The following is a 14,550-nucleotide window of genomic DNA, read 5'->3' as shown; positions in this document are numbered from 1 at the left end:
TTCAGTAGAGACGTCCCATAGAACATTTTGCGAAACACAATAGCCAGCATGTGTAGTTCTGGGGGGGCGTTCGATTTCAGTTTTGGATAGTCTGGCGTGATTTCGTTCCATTTCACACAGCTGTTTGACACTCGGCGTAACCTTGGCGCACTGCCACTCCAACATCAAATCCCAGAGCTTAAAGATTAATCACGGGGACAGTAGTCCTAAACGATAGCATATAAAGTAACATATTTACCAACACATGGGCCGTTTCTCAATCGCGAGGAAACTGGTTTCCAAGTCAATATTTCAAGGATACTACGTCATCGAGTGCTGCCGAAGGACTGTTNAGTTTCCATAGTTTCCCCACAGCAGCAGACGCACATTTATGACGTCCGCTGGCGCATCATAAACACGGCGGATAGTGAAAGTGCAGTCCGGGGCCGTTTCTCAATCTCGAGGATTCTGGCTTACAAGCCAATATTTCAAGGATGCTATCATAGAGTGCCGCCGAAGGACTGTTCCAATCTCCAGCATACTTGGAATTCCACCGAGGCCATGTCCTTGGTTTGGGGGAAATTTCGAGGCTGCACATGGGTAGACTTCGCGTCCTTAAAATCCCCACAATGCTTTGCGCACGGACCAATTTCAAAAACCCTTGCGGAGAATGGCTGAACCGACGCAGTACAGCACAAATTTAAATGTAAGTATGTAGTGGCGTAGAACATGAGTTGGTAAATATGTTACTTTGTTGCATGTGTTATCACCAAAAATGTGTTCCGTGAAAGTAAAGCGGGTTCATAATTAGATAGACATCGTGAGGTATTTATTTTCTGTACAGTTTATGTTGGAACCGTTAGAGAGAGTGGCACACTTGTTAGCCTGTTCCATTCTTCTTTGTTTTCCGAAGTGGCTTGGAAGTATACTTGCTTCGTTTCTGAAGGAAGTGACTACCAAGCCAGTATCCTCGTGATTGAGAAACGGCGAGGATGCTTGCTTGGTAGCACATGTCTTCCGAGTCACTTGCTTCAGAAGCTAGGCAAGAATCCTTCCTGGCATTCGGAAAACGAAGAGTGTAACAGGCTAGTAAGTGTGCAGGTATGCGTCATACATTTTCCGCCACAGATTTGGGGAAATTGGTCCGTGCGCAAAGCATTGTGGGGATTTTAAGGACGTGAAGTCTACCCATGTGCAGCCTCAAAATTCCCCCCAAACCAAGGACACGGCCTTGGTGGAATTCCAAGTATGCTGGAGATTGGAACAGTCCTTCGGCGGCACTCGATGACGTAGCATCCTTGAAATATTGGCTTGGAAGCCAGTTTCCACAATGCTTTGCGCACGGACCAATTTCCCCAAATCTGTGGCGGAAAATGTAAGGCGGGGCCTCTCATATGACGCACACCTGCACACTTGCTAGCCTGTTCTACTCTTCGTTTTCCGAATCCGAATGCCAGGAAGGATTCTTGCCTAACTTCTGAAGCAAGTGACTCGGAAGACATGTGCTACCAAGCAAGCATCCTCGCGATTGAGAAACGGCCACTTGCTTCAGAAGCTTATATGACATAATAAAAACCTAACTGACATTTACAATACACATCTTCAGCAGCAATGTGCTAAATGCTATCCATCAGTTGAGAGACTGAAAGTAAATCTTTGCAGTTTCACTCAAAATGAACGCACAAAAGTAGTCATAAGAAGTATTTTATAACACTTAATCGTCTATTTAGATGCTTTATTTACACAAGGTGAAGTCCGTGTGGTCACTTTACCTACTGCTTAATTATTCAAATATTCTTAACTTCTGCATTTAATGTTCTCCGAGTTAGTTAATAAAAAATAGTCTAGTCTAGTGTAAAAGTAAAGTCTGGTTTTCAAAATCATATTGCCTAAGTATTACACATACACAAACTAAGAAAAAAAGAATCAATGTATTTGGAAAGCCCATGATTAGATCAAGTTTAATTACAATAAAATAAATACTGTTCGTATATAATATTTGGTGATTACAGGTCATTTCAGCTTCCAGCACAGAAAAACTAGTGCTAATTGATATTATTTAGTTAAACCATGAGCTGCAAACACTGTAAATAAAAGACAAGGGAGCGTTATAGTTCTGGATCATATTTTTTTATTGAAAATGTACATCAATGGAATCAAACTAAAGTATGATATTTAATTATTTGTAGTGTGGGAGAGTTTTTGACTACAAGAAGTGATGACTGATACTAGAAAAATGTATGGCATTTTTTGACACCAAAATGTTACTTTACACTCAGAGAGTCACGTCCAAAGGTCATAGGTAATAAACAACAAGTCCGCACTTCAATACACAAAATATATCCTTATAAATTATACAAATGCACGAGTATCCTTTTAATACTCCCATCTGGGTTTCAGTTCAATTCCATCTTATACTAAGATTTGGCAAAGGGAGTTGAAAACATAGGACAGAGCAAATATACTTTAATAAAATGCACCATTTGAAGAAAAACAACAATGTAGTTGAAATAGACTGCAAAATTGAATTATTAGGGGATAAAAACAAGCAAGTCAAAAGTCAAAGATCACAGCAGTAATGAAATAAAAAGATGCATGCAAAAAAAAAAAATAGAACAGGCTTGTGAATATTAAAGCACAATGTGTAACAAAAGGCCATTACATGTGACCTCCATGGTATTTAACAGTGACATGTAAACATGGGCACCATCAAATGAAGTGCTAAGTAGAAATATTGCTTTGGATTTTTCACGAGTATGACTCTTAATTTGATTGTAATGTTCATAAAATCAGAGAGCAGGAGATATACATTTTTAACTGAATAGATTTAAGAAAAACAACGTGATAACTCATTATATCCATAACACATTACACATAGTGCATTAAGTGCTTCTGTCCTTGATGAGTTTTGTTTTCAAATAAGCTTTGATGTTTCATCTAATCCCTTATAAGGAATAGTTACAAATGTTTAAAGTAGGCTTGAGGCACTTATACAGTCAGTTTATTACCTATGGCACACCCCTACATTTGAGAAACAGACAGTTCAAACACTGAAGCATGTATAGGTCTGGACCTGGCAACAGCAAAACACTTTTTTGCCACCTTACGTGTCGCTATATTTAGAATATGTTTGATCATTCTTTAGATCTATACTTAACAAATTCACACATCAACATACTAACTGGTTGAGGCAGCGATAGACCATCGACACCCATGTCAATGGAGTCTGGTGGAGAGTGCATACATGTATTAAACAACATCAGTTCCCAGTCAGCAATGGCTGTCTGACTACAAGTAAAATCGATGTAAATTGGTGGCTAAAATAGTGCCCCTGTCCACAGCAGTACATTGCTTAGGTTTATTTTCAATTTAACTGTGTTTCTCCAAACTGGAGACGTGTATATGTACTGTAGGTAATACACCGAGTTAGGAGAAGTACTTCATGAAACCCACCTTTAAAACATCCAAACTCTCCTTTTAATGTGCACATGAGGCGCGTTTACACCGCAGTACTTTTCCCACTTTAGTTCCGATATAGTTCTGAAATGTTGCGCTCACACCAAAAAAATCTGGAACTAAAATGAGTTCATGAGAACCTTTTTACCCCCTTTTCCGTCCCTGCTAGAGAGCAGGGACTTTCGTGGGAGAAAAAGGTTCCTATTTCTGATTGGCTGGGAGGATTGCAAACAACGCCCCGTAAAACTCCCAAAAAAATGTTGTGAAGCCGCCATTTTATTATCCTCGCATTAGCATTATTAGCATTAGCCCAGCGCACAAACGCAGAGAGACTAACTTATGGCAACACAAAAGAAAACATGGGAGCGGTGGAGATGAGGAGGTATTGGCGTTCTGCTGGCGATTGGCGATTTACTCGGAAGTAACCCCAACTCCGGGGACTTCCGGCCGGGGACTTCGGGTGGCAGTATACGCCGTGAAGTTGTTTGCGGCCTGCCAGTAAACCCAAAGCAGAAGAAGAAGTAGTGACGTCAGCGGCTTAATTTGCCTAATCCTCCCTCAGGGACTTATTCCAACGCGATCTGTACTTAGTTCATGATGAGAAGTAGAAGAGTTCTCATGAACTAAGTTCTGATGAACCTTTGTGGGAAAGGTACTGCGGTGTGAAAGGGCCTATAATATAGTACTTATAATCCTATTGAAAAGACGAATGCATAGTGCAAGATCAAATAATGATTTCCCCTATGAGTCCTGCAAATGTGTGAACCCCAGCTTTTATTTACTACAAGAGACTCTTTATATACATTAAGACATTAAAGATTGAAACTGTGCCCAGTTCCCTACCCGCGTGGGTTTCATAGAGCTTCACTAGGTGGTCAGAAATACCATGCCAGTCCACATAAGGCCATATTCAACAAAAAGAGATGCGATGGGGAGAATAAAAAAGGGTTGATACAGCGAGGAAAAAACTGGAAGAGGTAAAGGGTGCTTAGTTCTTGCCGAAGCTGCAATCCCCTCTTCAGGTGGTCAAGAGAGATTAAAAGAAGCTAAAGAGACAAAGAGAGAAAGCCAGCAGTTAGAGAGGTGGAAAAGCAGAAAAACAAAAATCATGGGTCAGGTTTCAGATTTAGAAGTTCATCTAATATCAGGTAGAAAATGTTTGATTATCACAATACAAAATTAGGTTGTAAAAATCCCTGTGATAATGGTTGTTAAAACAAAATATTAAGCATAACATCCCGAGTTATTATTGTGATTATATTGTGCCCACTAGTGATTGTCTTTTCCTCTGTGGTACATTTGAATGAGAAAAAGTGTTAATAATTATCCAAATATGCCAATAAATAAACAAGTGCACCAAATCAAGTGGAAAAAGTGTTAGTCACATCAAAACACAAACAGTGCATATAAACAAAAGCAAAAAGGCACAAGAAGCAAGAATTAGATTGCTGGGGGTGAGGTTAGAGCTGCAGCGAAACACACATGAATCCATATGATAGCAGAGCAGGTAATGATTAAGAAACCCTGAAGCCCGGGGTCCACAAAGCCGCTGGTCACATTTGAGGTACTCAGTACCCACAAAGGCCGCTCCCTCAGCAAAGCTTGAGGGCTGAGGAGCTACTCAGTGCAGAGCCAGGGATTACTGCGAAGGAAAGTGAAACCACACACACCAGTGAGCCGAGGATTAGGAGGAGAGGCTCTTTCTCTCGATGTATTTTGACCCTGGAATCATGAGGACAGGGTGCAGGAATGTCTTGAATCCAAGACTGTGTTCTCTTTCAAGAGACAATAATAGCAACCTTGAAGTGGTGAAAAACAAGCAATAACTGATCAGATCAATGAATTTCCTGTCTCGATTTAGAGAGTATTAATCTCTCCGATATACAAACATCAACTGAAATGCCTCATTATGTAAATCAAGCATTCCCACTTTCCCCATTTGGTCTCCTACGTTACAGCAATATTTGTCATACACAATGATTATGGCCACAGTTGGTATATTTGGTGAAAAATTGGCCTTTATTTCTTTAATGATAATATTTGTTTTGTGTGTAACACTGATACAAACAACAGTGGTCCCTGCAGGACAATGTGGACATCATGAAGATCGACTTTCAAATGTGCCTTCAATAGTAAGTAAAGTAAAAAAGAAAGTTACAATTGCACTGACAACTTTAATATATATATATATATATACTTTAAAAAAACATCAAATTTGGGTATAAAAAAGTGCAAATGTGAAAGCTAATACATGTATGCACGTAACACATGACAATAAATGAGGTATGGGAGAAGTGGCAAAGAGATTAGGCTCACTAACTACTCATGCATCTGGGTAGAGTGAAACAGCTTCAGCACAGGGACAAAAATAATAAAACCAATTCTTTAATTCTTACTAATTTAAGTCTATATTGCTGAGGGAATTATAAGGAACCTTTAAAGTTATATTCCTCATTATTGTCATGAAATCAAATCCCTTTTTTAGAACTTGTTATGCATTCAATCAATCAGGACTACAATCTTAAGGATCGTATAACTTGAAATGAATAACAAATAATCTATGTCAAAAATAACCACCAAATGTATGGTATATGCCTCAACAAACATCCCAAACATGTGTGTGTTTATTATGCAATTATGTGTGTGTATATGCCTCAAAATGTAAACACTGGGGGGGAAATAAATATCACCCAAAATGTTCCAGTGAACTTTTGTTGTTGTTGTCCACCCTGAGCTGGATCTGAAGCCAATGACTAAATGATTTAAAGTAATTTGGCAATTGTTGTTTGCAAGGTTAAGACAAGTAGTCTCTTAGATGATTGTCCTTTTATCTAAAGATGGATCAACATGAACCTAATCCATCCTCCAATCAGATCTTTGGCCACTGTACTCTCCCTGCTGTCTGACGCCTGTTTCACTTTACCCTCAACACATTTCTGCCCATCACAAAGGTAGTCATGTATGTTAATATGTTTTTAAAAGCTCACCCCATCATGCAATTCATCTTTTAATAAAAAACATAGAATGCATTATTTAGTAAATGTTTCTAAGAAGACAAGCTAAATAACTGCTTGTATAAACAACATACCACACAAGCGTCATTCAGCAAAATAAACACAGAGTGATGTCAAACCGATAGCAATGCCCAGCGTCTTCCAGAGAGCANGGCATGTGGAGGGTTGAATTATGGAGGTTGGGTGAGGGTGAGGCGGGGGGAAGGATGGGGCTCTGTAAAAAAGATGATGAGGTGGAAACTCATTCACAGCAGGACGGCCACAAGGGAGCACTTTTTCTACAGGAATCCTAAGCTGGAAATGAGAGAGAAGGGCTGTTAATGCTTCCTTTGAGTTCAATCATCAACACTGTTTCACATGGGTGACATGACATCAACTTTAGTGACCAGATTAGATCAGATCGTGCTTTCAAGGCAGCTCAACAAAAGTTTAGAAGTTAGGGTGGCAGCACAGTCATCTATTTCTTTGAATCATTTTGGTTTTTGTAGAGGTTTTGTCCCGCCTGAGCTTTAAACAATGTGTCTGATTGTCTTCCTCATCAAACAGCAGCTTGTTTGCATCTATTTTAACAGTGCTGAGCAGCTTGAGGAGTTTACAGATTGCAAAGACAGATGCCTTTGTTCTGTTCGACCCTCCCCAGCGGTTGAGTCTCAACAACATCTCCCCTCTGTGGATTTGGCTTATGTATCCACTCAAGGAGGAGGGTCGTAATATGGCTGCGAGATCAACAAAACATGTCATCTCCACAAACAGCGATGGGCCCTGAGGGTGTTTGCTGCTCTGCTGTGACCTCACTTCAGCATTCAATGGCTCTTTGTGTGATCGCTGTGCGAGTGGGAAAGGCCATTGGAGAGCCACAAAAAAGACACTGTTGTGGGTTTTGAGAGGCAGATGGGGCAGTATATCAAATGGGTGTGTGGGGATCTAATAAACCGGATTATTTAGGAGGCAGCACAAGGACGGTAAACACTGCCAGCTCAAGGATATGATCGACACAGATGTTAACAAGGATATACTTTAGGCCTGCAACTCTCACATACCTGAATAACTGTGCCCATTTATCATATTGTAGCACATTTAGATAACTTCAAATATTAAATGAAATACATTTCATTTAGATAATAGTTTGGAAAGAAGTTCATTTGATTGTAATGAAATGCTTAAATATAGCCTGTTCTAAATGTAGGCCAGGTGCAGGAAGTCAGAGTCAATGAAGGGAAAAAATGGAGAGTATCTGCAGAATAGATTAACTCCTCAGACACTTGGTAGTGTAGAAACCTTCCCAGTTTGAGGACCTTTTACAGGATTCCTGATGTCTAAGGCAAGTCAAATTAAATACTTTGTTATGCTACTTTAAATGAAAAGTAAGACATTTAAGAAAAAAACTGTTAGGTACAATGTCAGAAAAATAGAATCAAAAAGACTTGATTTATCAAATGTTTTACTAATTAAGTCTTTATTCCTACATAAATGCATGTGATGAGTTTATAAGAATATTTGACATTATATCTTTATTCATGTACTTGTCACAAATTAAAGTTTAATATCTTTTTTTGTTATATTTCGTAGGTGGTGTCTTACCAGAAAAGATGCCCCATGCAGCATGCAGCAAGTAGGAGGAGTTAACTGGAAAACATTATGGATGCAACATAGGTGACACATGCACTCACAGGACAGATTTACAAGCACTCATCAATATCTGTGTCAACTGGGATCTGAAGAAAACGCTGACAGATAAACAAACATTATCTGTGTTAACGCTTGAAGTGAAAGTCAGTTTTAACCAGTGTACCACAGACAAAGTGGCACAGCGGCCCCTTAAGGAAGAGAAAATGTATCCAGGCAGAGCTCATAAAGAAAAGAAGTGGCTGTGAAGAAAAAAAATTAACAGGGAAGAAAAAATAAAGCAACAAGAACCTTCTCAGTGCAAGTGTCTTCTTCCTTTTTTAACAGGCACGTCGTCACATCAGCTTCAACACAAAACCAGCAGTTGATTACCAACAGGAAGGGACCCGCACACATAGACCTCAACCACACAAAAACACTTCTGGCTTCCAACACTGACAAACATGTTGCGACAAACAGTCTCGTACTCTCATGGTATAATGAAACTATTGATATAGTGTTGGAAGGAACAAAGTTAATGTCAGGGGAACAACATTGAAAGTGAATACTCTAGATTCATTGAAACCAGAGGAGTGGCCACTGTCAAATAGTTTCCACTAAAACAATTATGAACTTTGATCAGACCCTTTCAAGCTAATGGAACTGTCAAGTACTTGTTGACAGAGATGCTATAAAGTCATTTACACAGATCTGTTCAGGGGGGTTTCATTTCATGATGATTTCTGACTGTTGGCAATTGTTCAACTATTTAGATGAGGATAGGGAGTCATTTCCACCAGTCTCTCCCCTTCTCTGCTCCTCATCATTTTCCACATTGGTGATAAATTATGAATTCTGGTCAGCTCTCTTAGCGAGGAATTCAATGCTTAACATATTCTCCGTTATTATATAGAGGGCAAACTGGAGCACTCTTCTGCCTCTCAGAAATACAGAGCAGAGTGAGAAGCCTTGAGCTTAACCTGAGCCTTTAACTACTTTAAAGCATTAAATTATGCAAATATAAGGCGTATTATTAACGAGTGCTGACAAAGAAACCACTAAGCGCTTGGTGATATTAGAGGAACAGACGGAAATGAAGTTCCGTCTGCATAAAGTCGAATGAATGAGTTTGCATTTCTGTCAGGATCAAGCTACACATTTCCGTCATAAAGACCCCAAAGGCTTTACAACAAACAGCTTCTCACATAGTTAGTGGCAGCTATATTTATGTACTTGTTTTGGCAAATGATCAACATTATGAAAGGTCAATGTAATAACATGTGGTATTGTTCGTCACAGCTCCACAGCATCCAGACTTTTCAATCCTGAAACCTCTGGAGGTGGTCTGAAGCCCCTAACATGTACGGAGAGATGTGAGGAAGGCACAGGAAGAAGAGAACAATACTTACTTTTTCCTCTCTTTGTCCCTCTTGAGTGTGGTGGAGCCCCCTGCCTGCTGGGCCTGGTTCTGCAAGAGCTCTGCGGCAGTCTTTTTCTGTTTGAACATGTTGAGCTCGTCGTCCAGGGACTTCCTCTTGTCCTCCACTTTCTTCTTCTCGTCCTGGTGGAGCTTCTTCAGACGGTCAAACTTCTCGTGCAGCTATCGTGAGACAAACCATGCTTTAGGTTATTGAATGCAAAGGCAGGAACTTCCCTTAACAAGTGATGAACAGGATGATGAAAGGACGCACCTCTTTCTCGGCTTCTTTGAGCTCAGCCTCCTTCTCTTTCACTCTTTGGACAAACATCTGTCTCATTTCTTCCTCCTTTTTCTGCAGTTCCCCCATGAACTCGTTCCTCTTCGCTTCATACGTCTCCTGCAGACTGACAAAGGAAAAAGGGAGTACAACAATTCATAACCAGACAAAGACAACAAGACACAGACTGATACAATCTTGCAAAGGTAAAAACGTTTCAATGATATGTGGATGCAGAGCGGTCCAGCTGTTTGGGAGCGGTCTCCTCTCCAGTTGTACCTGAAGGGCTTGCTGTCAGGGTCCGTGTCCTTGAAGCCCATCTCCTCCAGTTTGCAGCGGCGGTACAGCTCATAGTGGCGGGTGTGAGTCTGCTCTCGCAGGTCCTCCATGTTCACTCTGATCAGCATTTCCCGCAGCTTGACGAAGTCACAGTGATTCTCATTTTCCACTGTGAAAGACAGACATCATAGTGAGAGATAAACAAGTGCTTCACTCAACATGGGATCCTACTCATTATGTATTATGCATTAGTGTGAGAGGTACAAACAGATACTACGAGAGCTGCAGTGATAGGCTGGCTTTTGATAAGTCAATCTATAGCAGGGGTGTCAAACTCAAGGCCCGGGGGCCAAATCCGGCCTGCGACTTCATTTTATGTGGCCCGCAAGAGCTTGCAAAGAATATAATATGTTTATTATATGGTTGCACTTGAAATGTTTGGCTCTATGAAACCTGATGTACTTATATGATTCTGTTTTCTTCAAGGTTGTATCTTCCTGGTCGAATGTACTTACTGTAATTCGCTTTGGATAAAAGTGTCAGCTAAATGCAATGTAATGTAATGTAATGGTTACTTGTCACTTTACAGAAGCACATTGCCAATAAACAACATGTCCCACAATGCATCTCATTTTGTGACATGCGCTCTGAAGAGACTTGCAATTATTTGCCCTAGACTTCTGCTTTCAGACGTAGTTAATTATGAAGTTATTACCCTATCCGATAATAATCCAATTCAGAGGCAATAATGTAATATAATACATTATTTTATATATTTATATCGTCTTAAAGTTACAACCGGCCCTTTGAGTGCAACCATAATGCTAATGTGGCCCGCGATGAAATTGAGTTTGACACCCCTGATCTACAGAAATGAATGTAAACATTTCAGAAAAAGCAGTTTTAGCCTCACAAAAAACTGCTCTTCTCTGTTTTAATTCATATTAAAATGGAATCACTGGGTTTTGGACTTACAAAATAGAAATGTAAAGACTTCCCCCTTGGACTTGTAAAATTATTTCCAGACATTTTATAGACCAAACAATTAAATAATAAAGAATTAAGCAGATGAATCGCTAGCTACCATAGGAAATTGAGCCTTATATCTCTAGCATCAAATAACATTTAGATTTAAAACAAATAACCCTAATGAATTATAACTTGAGAGTATTTTCCAGGACAGAATAGTGTTCCTGTCCTGTGGCTCGTCTATTGATTGTGTCACTGGACTGAACTCCACACCCCCCTCAGATCGTATGACACCATGTGAGTTCACTATGCACGCACACATTCACTCAGTAAATAGATCCAATGACAAATAAAGCCTCTGGACAGAAACATCATACAGAGCCGTTTGTAAGTATTAGATTTCCTTGATTTTGGCTGCATGTAAAACGGAACACTGAATGTGAGGTAAAAGTGTTGACTTTCAGCTTTAGGGCCGTTTTTGGAAATGATAGCCCTATTTACCCTCAGAGGTTATGTATAGAAAGGGATATACTTTCAACACAGATCTATAGATGTGAATGTGAAACCCCAGAAGTAACGCTTAATCAAATGACAATGAACCTCATGTGCAACTAGATATTTGAAAGCTTAAGTGCACATACAGTAAGTGTGATGTTTCAGATCTACACTCCATCTATTTGCAATACATTACACACAATACCAAATCAAAGAAACATTTTAAGCGACATAATATGTGTTCATCTGCAGGAGTTAATAGCTGCTAAATGAGGTTATATAACTGCAGCAGCTCTGACGAGAGGCAGCGCGCTCTCATTTCCTGTGCAGGATGTGACCTCAGCTTACCCTGCACGGTCCCCCAGGGGTACTGCCGGGCCTTCACCATCTTGTTCCCAATCTTCACTTCCTCCGTGCTCCCCACCACGGCAAATGGCAAATGGCTCTGTGGAGCAGACGGAAAAGCATTGTTGGTACTCCGTGAAACACCTGAGAGCTGAGCAGGATCTCTCAAGGTCTCCCCACAGAACAAACAAAACTGCACATTTAAAAGCTGCTGTTCTGCTTTGATTACATCTCTGCTTACTCGTTATTACACTAAAGTCCATCTTATTCTTACATGTTAACTTACGTTCATGTTTTTCTAAGCAGCATTATATCACAAAGGGAAAAGAGAGAAACACGTGTTATATTTATTATATAACTCGACCATTAGGAGCCTATTTTTACACACGGCAAGAAGCAGCTCAGAGAGGAGGGCGGATGACTTCTATATCAGAACAGGGTCAGGATCAGATCGTACAACAACAGCCCAGAGGCAGCATACTAACACAATCAGTTGGGTAGGCCTTTGCACAGATCCGTAAACAGTTAAGGGAGCCTCGGCTCATCTGTCAGTGACTGAGGCTCGTTCCCACACAGCAGTTTCCTGCAGAGTGAGCGGGCTGATTGTGCTGCTCTGAACAAACTCCTCCCAGCATGAGGCGGCTTCCTGAATGCCTGAGCACGCACAGAGGAGGTCTGTCCTGATTCTACATCACATGCTGGTCATACCGGTAAAGCAAAACGGAATATATAGTAAACACTGTTAAAAGCGAAAAGAAGTATGATACAGAAATCAGTCCATTAACACAGCCATGGTCAGGTGGACTTGAGTGTGCGAGATTTCATATTGTTAGATAATAATAAAGATTGGGTCAAACAGCATCTCAAAACATTTTCACATCATCTGATTGTTTGTGTCTTATTGTGTGAGTGTTTATGTTTCTGTTTGTTATACAAAATAAAATATTGCCCAGGTTTCAAGTATAAATTCCCCCGTGGACAAGAAGGAGAAATGTATTTTAACACCCGTTTGTCTTGGAATTAAATGTGTGAACGCACAGAATGGATAGATATGTATTTATGGTCAATCAGAAAATAATGTATTCTTAAGGAATTTCTATTAATGTATCTTCTGTACTTCTGTGTTTATGCAGTGAGATGAGCCTGTGTAAAACATGTGATGTCGTTTTTGAGCCTTACGTTCATGGTGGAGTTGATCTCTGCCACAGACTCGTCGTCAGTGGGGAACTGGTAGATCTGCACCCCGTTGCTCACCAGCTCGCTGGTGATTTTGATTTTAAACTTGGCCAGCTCGCTCTTGGAGATGGCATCCGACTTGGCAACGATTGGGATAATGTTGACCTGAGGTTGAGAAATAAGAAAGAATTTAGTTTGTTTTCTGAACAGGAAAGAATACACAGCAAACACATACATCAAACTATCAATTAACAACACAATAAAGTATGGCAGTCTCAAAAGGACCCTAAGAATGTTATGCTTATCATGTCCTACCCCCTTTTTCATATTTATTTATACTTTAAACTTAACGTTATACATAAGTACTTTGACACAATGACAAGGTGCAGACAACACTTTCAGATGGGCAACCGATAAATAGATGTCTCTCCGTCAATTTTCGCAAACGCCATTAATTAAGTTCAAATATAGAAAGTAGTGGATGTTTTCTACAAAAAGGGCTAAAAGATCAAAGCCATTGTAAATCAGATAAAGCTGGTCTTATAGAAGTAGTAGCCTCAACTGAACAGCATTCAGGTTTAATAACGGAATACAAAACACAGATAACTATTTATGTTGTGCTTTCAATCACAGTTTGCCAAGGATTGTAAAACATATTTAAATTAAAACGTCCTTAAGGAATGGGTACTGAACATCTCTTCACCATTCAACACATCACAGTACCTCTATCTAGCTCCAGGCCTTTGTGGATTGCAGACAATTACACATTCTTAAGAACAGAGTTATAAACAGAGCAGCAAAGGGAGCAGCAGGCTCCTGCTCCATATCACTTAAATAGAGTGATTTCAACAGCAAGAATGCGATCCATGTTATTCAAACAGGAAATGGGTCATTCTAATGCATACAACTTGCTGATAGAAGAAATGAGACTTTCACTCCCACCCAACTGTTTTCTACGAGTCCTGTCGCCCACACAATCCCACAGTATTAGCTCTCCAGCTGTGGGCCCCTTTAACTAACAACACAGCTCACGGGCATTTGAACAAGTAAAACTTAACAGCACCCCTGAGTGTAGTAAGGATTCAGCTTGGTCGTGGACACTTTAGTAGAGTATTGTTTCAGCCCCCCCTCCCTGAGGTGGATGTGTACACAGGGGAGGATGCTTTCTGGATCACGCTGTTGTGAGCACTCGCCAGAGGGATCAGCTGCTCTGGCAAACACTGAGCCGTCTCTTTCTACAGGAGCCAGGAGGTCCATGCAAATAAGCTACTGTGGAAAGACTCACACAAAAAACGAGGACGCAGTTACTGAGCTGAGTGGTTTCACAGCTGACCTACACCGCCTCAGTAACAAGACCAGAGCCAATTAGCATGCAGGCAGATGGCCTAGAAAGACTTCATGACCCATGACTAGAGTAGATAGATAAAATGCGACACACAACAACGCAGTGGCAAAGGCTTTACCTACAGTATGTCCAGTGTTTCCCATACATTGATTTATTTGTGGCGGGCCGCCACAATTAAATATCGTCCGCC

General features: G+C 40.4%; 2 protein-coding genes and 1 long non-coding RNA gene across 7 annotated transcripts in view; 1 reads left to right on the top strand and 2 right to left on the bottom strand.

Annotated features, from left to right (window-relative positions):
• LOC104966470 (low-density lipoprotein receptor-related protein 1B-like) overlaps positions 1 to 14,550 on the bottom strand; it is a 1,038,955-nt gene that overhangs the window by 843,574 nt on the left and 180,831 nt on the right. The gene's annotated exons all lie outside the window — the stretch shown is intronic.
• septin6 (septin 6) overlaps positions 4,034 to 14,550 on the bottom strand; it is an 18,312-nt gene continuing 7,795 nt past the window's right edge. The window contains exons 5-11 of one of the 5 annotated variants that reach the window (XM_010794949.1): positions 13,019 to 13,180; positions 11,843 to 11,939; positions 10,031 to 10,199; positions 9,746 to 9,878; positions 9,464 to 9,654; positions 8,367 to 8,419; positions 5,436 to 6,743 (exon numbers count right to left, since the gene is read on the bottom strand). In XM_010794949.1, coding sequence (XP_010793251.1) covers positions 8,416 to 8,419; positions 9,464 to 9,654; positions 9,746 to 9,878; positions 10,031 to 10,199; positions 11,843 to 11,939; positions 13,019 to 13,180 — 756 coding nt within the window. In that variant the 3' untranslated portion in view covers positions 5,436 to 6,743; positions 8,367 to 8,415. Of the gene's footprint in view, positions 5,078 to 5,435; positions 6,744 to 8,030; positions 8,076 to 8,366; positions 8,420 to 9,463; positions 9,655 to 9,745; positions 9,879 to 10,030; positions 10,200 to 11,842; positions 11,940 to 13,018; positions 13,181 to 14,550 lie in introns of those variants that run through there. The other 4 variants (XM_010794948.1, XM_010794945.1, XM_010794947.1 and 1 more) reach the window with 4 other exon arrangements.
• LOC104965897 (uncharacterized) lies at positions 5,088 to 6,515 on the top strand. Its single transcript, XR_800599.1, has 2 exons — positions 5,088 to 6,132; positions 6,170 to 6,515. It is a non-coding gene; the product is annotated as an uncharacterized lncRNA (long non-coding RNA).

This window comes from Notothenia coriiceps, unplaced genomic scaffold (genome assembly GCF_000735185.1).
Source record: "Notothenia coriiceps isolate Sejong01 unplaced genomic scaffold, NC01 NC01_scaffold00037246, whole genome shotgun sequence".
NCBI classification, from domain to species: Eukaryota; Metazoa; Chordata; class Actinopteri; order Perciformes; family Nototheniidae; genus Notothenia; species Notothenia coriiceps.
This window is presented reverse-complemented; position numbering and strand designations above follow the sequence as displayed.